Here is a 10631-nt window from a genome sequence, read left to right on the forward strand (position 1 = left end):
AAGTATTTTGTTATTTTCTTCTATGGTATTTAGTTGTTTTTTGCTCTGCCTGTGTGGTTTCTTTAGCGATTGAATACGTCAGTCGCTAACAACGACCAATTCAGCGACAAAAAATAGATATGATAATCAATAGAATTAGCGACGAACATAGCAACTGATATATTACCATAGAAAGTTGTGCCTTTATATCCGTTTTTGAATAGTTATATGTTTTAATCTTTTACAATCATTTAGTGACCGAAATTACACTGAATTCTAATTAAAATTAACAATAAAATTTAATCATTGGTAAGCTATTGACAATAATGACTAAAATAAATCCGGTCGCTAAATTGACATTAAATGAACCAATTTCAATCACTAAAATGAGTAACTATATAGATAATAGCGACCAAATAATATTCCATGTTTAATGACGGTCAATATAAAATTTCATAAATGACAATATAAAAAATAATAAACCATCTAAAAATTAAATACAATTTTTTTTTTATCTTGTGCGGTATGTAAAAAAATTGTTAAAAACTAAACACAAATTAATCACAAAAATTATAAAATGTAAAAAAACATTTATCTTGTGCAGTATTCAAATTAATATCTTAATAATTAGTTAATTTTAAATAGTATTTATTATCATAAGGGTATATATAATTTTTAATCTTAAATTGATCTAAATATATTAATATGCCTTTAATATGTTTTTTTTATCAAACCTTTAACATGTTTTTAGAACCTCAAATTTGGGGTAAATTTATTTTTGGTCCCCCCAAATTTAAAATTAGTATTTTTAGTCACTAAAAAAAAATGTTTTAGTCCCTTTGTCCCAATGACTTTAGAGACTCTGCTTAGGTGAGTAATGAATTGCAAATTATTTACGTGGCCACCCACTCTGATTTTGTATTTTTTTTTTTTACCGAATATCCCATCACATGTGTGTTTTCCTTTCCAAGTATTCATTTTGACCATGTTTGGGCATAGAACATTTGGGCACAAGGATTTTTTTTTCTTCTTACAAATTAAGGAGACAAAAAAAGATAAATTTTAAATTTGAAGAAAAAAAAAACATATTTAAACCTATAAATATTATTGACCTAGGTCCAATTAAGCTCATTATAGCATTGGTGATTGACAAGGTTCATGTGTAACACTAATATTGATCAAAACTCAATAAGATCAAAGTCTAACACTCATGATTTATCAAAATTCAATAAAACCTAAATGTAACATTAATGATTTATTAATGTCAAATTTCACTTAAATGTTATACTAATAAATTATCAAGACCCAATTAGATGCAACAATAATGATGGATCAATATTCAATTAAATTGAAGTATTTATCAAATATCTTTGATGAGAGTAACATTTTCAATAATAATATTTTCAGGAATATTATTTTCAACAATATAATTAAATTCGTAAAACAAATATTTCAAATTGTTTTTATATTTATATGAACTTGCATAAACTACATAATTGATGCTCATCCAGATACAGGCTAACTGGCTAAGTATGCGTTTCAATGTAATTATCAAACTCTAAGTTGTGGAATTAAGAATTTTTTTTTTATATAATTGTTTTGAGCTATATTAAAAGAGCATGTGTTTGACTGGGCATTTGTAAAAGTAAATTTGAAATAAATTGATTTTGTAAAACTAATCTTGGAGTGACATAATCTATGTTTGAATATTTTTATTTTCAAAAATTAATCATAAAAATAAATATATATTTTTTTATTTAATGCAAAATTAATTTCTCAACATGTGACCAAATAGGTAAAAAATTATTTTAAATCATATTAATTAATATTTTAAAATAATTTTAATTATCTAACGTGAATTCAAACAAACACTAACAACTAAAACAATAGGACTAGAATTCATTGTACATTCAAGCGAGAAAATTCACATCCCAAGCTTAGAAATATGCAAATAAGTTGATGATAATATTCTCTACGCGACTACGCATACTCATTAAGGCCAACCAATTAAATCCCCACTTGAAGTTTATAGAAAACAAAAACTTATAAATTCCAAATTTTCAAATTTCAATCAATAAAAGAATTCAAAAATTAAAATCATGGATTCTAAATCTAATATAACTTGGTTACCACATGTGGGAATTTATTGGATAGATATTAGAATTTATAACAAAAAATTTATATGTAGCTTTTGAATATAACTTGTTCTGGTCAATTTACATTAGTCTATATACTAATATATGTCATGAGCAAGATCTTTTCATTCAACATCTCCTTATACAATTGACTTCTTTGATTGAAAGAGTGCTTAGTCAGAATATGAAGAATGTAGAGGGAAATTTTATATTTGTGTACCTGCAACCAAATTGTTTTGGGGAAATGCATAGGTTACTGTATCACTAAAACAGGACTGGCCACAATTAGTGAATGCTTGACAATACATGAATCAAATCAAGATCTTTGCATAAACACAATTCAATCTTGACAACATAATCAACCATCATTAACAATATTAAACTTGAATCATCCTCAACTCTTTTCTCCATTTTTCCTTTTATTTATTTTTTAAAAAATGTCTTCCACAGTTCCACTTGTTTACGTTTTTGGATGCTAGCTAGCAACCCATACATAAAAGAATATTGGGATAGGTTTCAGAGGATAAAAATAAAATTTAAATTATTCAAAAAATGCAACAAAAGATATATAAGACTATGAAAAGAAAATTTGAAAGTGTTATTCAGCCAACTTGTCATTAATCAAAACCACATGAAAAATAAATAAATAAGGGGGTCAATATCTTCACCGTTACACGCGCAATAAAAAATGAGCATCTGTCCTTCTCTTACAAGGAAGAATCGCATAACATGATTAAAGAAGCCTAAGAGAAAACTAGTAGACTGGCTAGAAAATATATATATTGCTAAGATGTGATTCCTAGCTTTGAGTTACGTGAGTGAGTTCATTAGGAGCATAATAAATATTGTATTATGCATGCCATGGACATATGATGCATGGTTCGTGCAAAAATTAATTAAAAAAGTGATAACGTAAACATTCAGCATACTTGATAAATTTCTATATGAAGAGCAATTGTCTGTTTTGTGCATAAGATTCTTCTAGACCAACGCGGAAAGGAAGAGATGTTTAGAATAATAAGCAAATAACGTTCCAGAGCCTTCTCAGACATATTTAATTAATTCATAATCCAAAAGACTTATTTGATGGCATAGGGCAAAACTTCTAAACTCAAACGAATTTGCTTCTACCTGGACATTCATTTTCAACCTCATATTAATATTACTATTTTATTTTATTTTGGTACTTCTTTGTTTATTTTTCAATGTGAGATAGATAAAATCAATTAGACCTGTGTAATTTTAATAATCATTATACTATTTTTATAATTTGACATAAAATGTGATTTTATTGATTCAACCATTAAATTATATCTACATATTATCAAGATCGTTTGGGTCAAATTTTATTAAAACTAAACAATAATAAAAAGATAATCAAATGTTTCATATATTTTTATATTGTGAAATATTTATATTATGTTAATTTTGGTTCATATGAATGAGGTAGTAAATGATTTTGGATTAATATGAAATTTAGTATATAATATTTATATAAAAAAATTAATCCAACCGTAAATTTTTAAAAAATATTATCCAATTAAAAGTTATAAAATAATATAATAATTACTAAAATTAGATCCATATAGATCCATACTCCGCCACTCACACCTTGAAGAAAGAAACGGGAAATATTATGGTGAGACAACACAGCCCAAGTCTTTACCACTCTTAGGAGAACTAATTGTTCCTTCAATAATTTAATAGATCTCAACCCAATAAATTAAAAAATAGTCCAGAAGTTCACTCTAGTCTCCTACTACTCGATCATATTGCATTATTCATGGCCAGTCAGTATATGGACGGAGGTAAACCGTGGCATAATTTACTCCAAATTGTGCTGTTATAAAGCAGAAAATTCTTCCGTCATAAAAAAAAGCAGAAAATTCTTCACAGCAAGAAAAAAAAAAAGCAGAAAATCAACAACAAACATGCGAACGTAACCATTTTTTTGTTTTTTTTCTGTATATATATAAAAATACACTGTACGGAAAATGTAACCATTTTTAGGGATTTATCTACCTCATTTAAAGATAATCAATCTTCTCAAGTGAGATGAAAAGTTTGATGTCATATCAGACAACCTAAGCCAGTGAGGTGTAATGTACACCTCTTAAAAACCAATCATTATTACAAACAATTATAAGTTGTTTCACCAATTCTAAAAAGAAAATCTAATTTAATTGAGTAAAATATTTAGACGGCTATAACCTGCTTATATCTATTTTTTATTTTTACAAATAAAAAAATTTCTACTAATTAATTTTAGGAAATACTAAATTCTTTTTTAAAGCATCTTAATGTATAAATTTTTAAAAACGTTATACTAAACAAGATTTTTTTTTTATCACAACACAAATAAAACAGCTATCAGGTGGCATATTTGAAAATAGCCCCTTAAAATCACTGACCAAAAATAAACATTCATTCTACTTCGGAAAAGATTGGATTAACATTTTGAGTCCTATAAAAGATAGATGACTTCAATTTAACCCTTCGAGGCTTCAACTATAAAATATGTTCCTAGACTTTCTCAAATAGATAATACCAATTTTCTATAATTAAGGGACTAAATTGATGCTAGTTTTTTATTATTAAAAGACTAAACTAAAGTCAACTTTTTTTAGAAAATTAAATTGATGGTAATAGTAATGTAAATCAAATTAATGTCAATCAGAACTTTTAAGGACTAAATCATAGTTTTCCCAACTACCGAGTGATGGTCACTTAAAAACATGGGAGAAAGAAGACATTGGCTTCAAAGCGATAAAATGGGGCATCTAACGACTTCACTACTCACTTCCCCTAACTATGAACATAAGCAACACCAGAGTAAATTTTTGACGTCTCAGCACAATATTACACACTATCATGAAGATGTTGCCATGCCATGGAGTGATGCAGTACAGCAAGAATTGTGTACACAAACTCTGCAAAATATATCACATTATAGTGCAGCGGCTCTTTTCTTCAGTTGGCTGCGAGTTTACTTGCTGGAACCTGTTCGACTCAGATGGGTTGTAAGTAAATTCCGAAGTATCAAGCCCATACTGAATAACAACGGTAATAGTGTTAGACAGTAAAAACCACATATAACACCATAATCATCTGACAAAACGAATAATAATGTGTGTACACGCATGTGTGTTTTTCAATGAATCCTAGTACAAACAATAAGAGAGTTAAAAACCCGAAGACTAATTGAATAATATAAAAACACTGATTGCTAACTGACAGTTTATTGAAACATGTCCTATGCAAAAGAGGTGTCCTGCTTTGCACTTTGTGTGACATCGGAAAAACATTAGATATACAGGTTTAGCCAATCTTTTAAGACATGAATTTAACAGAATGATGTAGACTGAAAACATCATAGTCTCACATGAAATTCTATAACAATGCTATTTCAATACTTACAATATTTTTCTGACAATGGAATAATATTATAATCTGGAAACTCTTTTAAAATTAAAATGCTCAACAAATACATAGACCGAAAGAAACTTGTATATATAGATGATCAAAATTAAAGTTAATTGATAATCACATGACCACTTAAAAAGTAATGTACATTTATCTTTTAATCTTGATCATTCATAATAGACCCAATGATTAATATTCATGCATTATTTTCATTTCTTATAATATTAAAGTTATGTTATGTACTATGTATGTATAAACATCCTGGGTAAAGATCATATCTATTGGCTCTTATGACCTCAACCTAGATAGCCAAAAAGCGGTGTTTGTAAGGGGAAAATGTTTGGTAACGACAAGGCTAAATAGCCAGGATTGCACCAGACACACACAAGTATGGTACAATCCAGGAGCACTCAAGTGTGTTGAGACAAAAAAAAACACATGAAAAAAATGCATAACAATATTAGATAAAGTCAACTGAAGAGAAAAGGATTGCACCTTCTCCCTCATCCGTGTGCTCCATGCATCATTTCTGCTTGGACGCTGGTCCATTGTTCCAGCAACCGGTAACCCTGTTGCTGGGCTTGCTGCTGGTCTGTTGAGCAATGGCTGTCGTACTTGCTGCCTTGGATTAATGAACTCCTCATCACTATCATAATCTGCTGGCCTATTTGCAGCCCTAACAATAAGGGCTAACAGGAAAAGAAGGGCCTGCAATTTCATACACATTCCTTAGATAATACTCCTACTGTCCCAAAATAAGTGTCATCCTAGGTTGTTTTACACAGACCAAGAAAAGCTAATATATAGATGAAAGAGAGTATAGTTTTACAAAATTAACCTTATTAAATAGGCGAAATAGAGTAGTATTAATATTAGATTCAAAAACTAAAGTGACATTTATTAGGGATATTGGTGGAAAAAAGCAATTATTGTTAATGTGACACTTATTTTGGGACAATTTTTTTTTCCAAATGCGACACTTATTTTGGGATGGAGGGAGTATATGATAAGAATTCTACCAAATTTTATGTTCTACAAACATAATGTAGGCACATTACATCACACACATGTATAAGGCTCTTTCATTATAATAGACCCCTCCTCTCTTCTTCTGGTGGTAGGTAAGTGGGGATAGGATAAGACATTTTCAATAAGCTACTCAAGTACATTTTGAGAACTAGAAGTAACATTGTATTATATCACAACAGGAGGCTTCTCACAGGCACATTGTTTACAAAATTCCTGAATTTCAAAGTTAATTGTTACTTAACTAGCATATTTCAACCTTCTCAATCCCTGATATTTTCTCACTTTGTCTCTTCCGGACTTCTCTTTCTCTCCTAAATATGTTGGTATCAAAACTGCATCTTCATTTTTTTGGGTCAAGAAATTAAGTCCTTAGATATACCCCTATCACTCCATTTCTCATCAATAAAGAAGCATTACAAAAAGTTGGCTAATGAGTACTGGGCCAGATCTTAAAATCCAAGTATCCAAGAAAGGGGGCAGGGGAATCCTATTGTCGAATGTCGATGATGATTGACGAGTGACTCCCATGAAATTATTAACAGGATGGTGGTAATAATCAATTCATTTTCCTTGTCTTCCTGATATCTATATGTTCCTATCAAATATCAAATTATCAATTAAAAAAAAAGTGTATTCTCCTCATCAAGAGTTCAAGCATTCCCAATCTGTTATTGGCCCAATCTAGTTAAATCCTTTATAAAATGGATGGTATGATTAGTGAATTATAATCCTAGAGACTATTTATATGTGGGCACAAGCACAAAGACATATATGACTGCAAACACAATATAGCTTTCTTTCAAATGCCAATCATACAACTTCTTGCTTACCTCAAAGATAACAATTCCAAGAGCAACCCATTTCACGATATTCCAATTCTCAATCAGAAATCCATATATCGCATCAAAATCTCCAGTTTTGTCTGTTGGAATTTCCTGAATGAAAATTATGAAATATAATTATAAGATGACATATACATCTTTAATTAATTTTAGATCGCATATTACCACAGACAAATTTACTTACTTCTTTCCAGTTTTTGTCAAAGAATATAAAGGCTGCACATCCCAGCTCTACCAAGATCAATAATGCCACCAAAATTGAATACTTTATTGACTTAAGGAAACAATTCCTTTTATTAGTACAGATTAATGCATATATATATGCACACACAGCTGCACATATACACAGGGAAAGAAGAGCAGAAACTAATACTCATGTTTTCTTTGTATATGAGTGGAAATTTATGAGACCATGAAATATTTTTTACTGTAGCATAAGACATGCTAATAGGATACACAGCTCAGGCAGCATCCATTTCGTGTTGCAGCTCCAATACAACCAAAACAAGAAAAAAGAAAGAGAACCACTCCAATACCAATAAATAAGTAAATAAACCTGCCAAAAAATGAAATAATAAATTAGAGTGAGATTGGTCTTTTTCAACTTCAAAAGTAATGATATGTGTTGAGTATGTGTACTAACTGATTACTGATGTATTATGACTGAAAAATGGGGCAGTTTATTTTATATAAATGTAATATATCAGTCATAACTCAAGAACGAACAATATATTAGAAGAAATAAAAGGACAAAATACTACGTGTGATATTTTATTGGTCATTTTCTTTTTCTCACACAAATAGATTAGTCAGTAAAAAAACACTATACCATAACTAATAAAAGTTAATTCAAATTCACATTTTGTGCACCATTCTAAAAAGTGCATAAATTTGATTATAGTTTATTTTCTTAGTCAATGCCAAGAACAATCAATGATGGACCAATCATGCCAATGAACGAAGCATGCTTAGCCTTAAACTTTACCTTCTGAAGCTCCAATTATTTCATAACCACAAGTCCACATTCTATTGACCAACCATTCCAAAAGTTTCATGTTGTTAATCTCACTAAACATGACCAAATTCAAACATAATGATATAGAAGTACACTCTTAAAACTAGAGGTCATGCCTTAAAATCTAATTAAGAGGTCGATTCCAACTCCAAAGCCCTGTTATCTCTGGCATAAAGTACTGAATGCATTTTACCCATATTTTTTCTAAAGCAAGCTAAACTTGTTTTAACTTAATTATGCATTTCATACAATACTGATTATTACATGGTTACGAGTCATTCAAGCTAATTCCCCCCTACCCTTGAAAGAAAAAGAAAAAAAAAAAAAAGAAGCTTTGTCAGCATGAATACAACCTGCAGCCAAACTAGATAACCGATAGCAAACTGATGCAGCAAATATAACCAAAAACCAAACCATTAGCAAGTTAAGAATACACATAAATCAATCTATATGCCCCAAAAGTAGCAAGGAGAGAGCAGCATACATACCAGGCACGGGGCAAGTTATCAAAAAAGTTGTTGGATAGAGACACGGCCATAAGCACAGGCCGGCCAAGTTGAATCAGAGCAGAATCATCACTGACGGGAGAAATTGCAGGCGTGTTGTCATCATCCGAAGCTTTAGAGAATTCAACAAAAAGATAGATTCCGTAGCCCACAATGGCCAGACCAGTGAGGGTCAGTATGAAGTTAAACAGCTTCAAAAGGCACTCCCAGCACCCCCTACAAGCCATCTCTACCAATAACGGTACTTTAATCCCTCAACCACAATTCGAAAAGGAGACCAATGCACAGTATATATTTTCTGCAGAAACAGACAGGCACATTCCTATAGTATCAGATAAGAAATAAATAGAAACTATTACATCAACGATAAGTCGATAACACCTGCAGTTCAATTTGAATTTTAATAGACATGCTAACTTCAACTTGTCCGTTTACACTTAACAGTCTCAAAAAGACAAAAAAAAGTAATATGCATGTTTGAATTTCAATTGAGAGAGCTAAGAAGTACTTTTTACTCCGAAAATGGCAATGTTTGCCTTCTTCATTTTTCACTGGAATTCAGAAGAATTAGAAAAAGTAATTTCTCTAACTTTTATCCAAACATTACTTCAATCGTTTGATTTACAAAAGACAGAAAAACATTTCTAAAACGTAATAAATGCAAATTCACATCCCTAATTCCTTTTTTTTTTTAATGGTAAAGTTGATTAGAAAGCAATTGAGCCCTATTCGCAGTAAAGTGTAGCTCAGAAAATTAATAAGAGCTCTGGCGATTCATTAAACGAAAAATAAACAAAGAAATAATAGATGAGCGATTGGGTCTAAGCTGCGAGAACTTACAGAAGAAATCGACGAATTCGGGTTGAAAATTGCAAAGGTTGGCTTTCCAAGATTGAAACTGAAAATCACTACCCACACAAAAGAGAATAGAAAAGAAAAGAAGACACAGAAAAAGTGACAAAACACAAAATGCCACTCTGGCACGGAAAGGATCCTCTACAGTTTCCATAATATTGTAGCCGATCCCCACCTTTAATTTTACATAAAAATTGTGAACCATAGGATCTCTTAGAACGGCACGATTCGCTTCGCCCTGGTGAGTGGTGAATGGTGATTGTTACAGCCAACCCATGTGATGGACTTCCTCTTAAATGACATGTATGCCCTTCTTCTCTGTTCTTATGCCACACTGGCATAGCAATTTAATTTGTGTTTTAAATTATTTATAATTATAATCAAAAGATTTTTATAAAACAAATGTTTTTATTTCACAAAATACTGAAAATAAGAATAAAAGTATGTTTGTTTAAAATTCAGAAAATATTTTCTCTTGGAAATATTTTTGAAAACAAGCTCAAAATTAAAGATAACAAATCAACGTTTTTCTTTTATGAAGAATTAAAAACGCTTAACACCTTAAGATACTTTCTTTCTTTTTGATTTTCTAAATCATACAAATTTAAAAATGAAAATTATTTTCAAAGATAAAAATAAAAATGCAAAAGGAAAACAGTTAAACCCAGCCTCACCTAAAAAAATCCTCTTACCAAACGTAAAAGTTATTCATCATTCAAATCAATTTTATATGCTTGTTAATTATTGCTAGTGGGACTTAAGCTGTCGTTTTGAGTCGAGTAGTTTCAACGCATTCGTGCATACAAAAGATCTGTAAACATTCATTTTATACTTTAGAATTTAGATA

The 10631-nt window shown here is 30.2% G+C and overlaps 1 protein-coding gene across 2 annotated transcripts; it reads right to left on the minus strand.

Annotated features, from left to right (window-relative positions):
* Positions 1-4722: 4722 nt before the first annotated feature.
* LOC114422991 (tobamovirus multiplication protein 2A-like) lies at positions 4723-9921 on the minus strand. Of its 2 annotated transcripts, XM_028389575.1 has the most exons (7): positions 9770-9921; positions 8912-9227; positions 7865-7964; positions 7593-7673; positions 7397-7501; positions 6033-6245; positions 4733-5164 (listed from the first exon to the last, which is right to left on the minus strand). In XM_028389575.1, exons 2-7 carry the CDS (start codon positions 9154-9156, stop codon positions 5057-5059), a joined length of 852 nt encoding a protein of 283 aa, XP_028245376.1. In that variant the 5' UTR covers positions 9157-9227; positions 9770-9921; the 3' UTR covers positions 4733-5056. The 2 variants fall into 2 exon arrangements, with proteins under 2 accessions (XP_028245384.1, XP_028245376.1); XM_028389583.1 differs by lacking the exon at positions 9770-9921 and having other exon boundaries at positions 4723-5164; positions 8912-9183.
* Between the last annotated feature and the right edge of the window lie 710 nt (positions 9922-10631).

Source organism: Glycine soja, chromosome 1 (genome assembly GCF_004193775.1).
Source record: "Glycine soja cultivar W05 chromosome 1, ASM419377v2, whole genome shotgun sequence".
In the NCBI taxonomy this organism is placed as follows: domain Eukaryota; kingdom Viridiplantae; phylum Streptophyta; class Magnoliopsida; order Fabales; family Fabaceae; genus Glycine; species Glycine soja.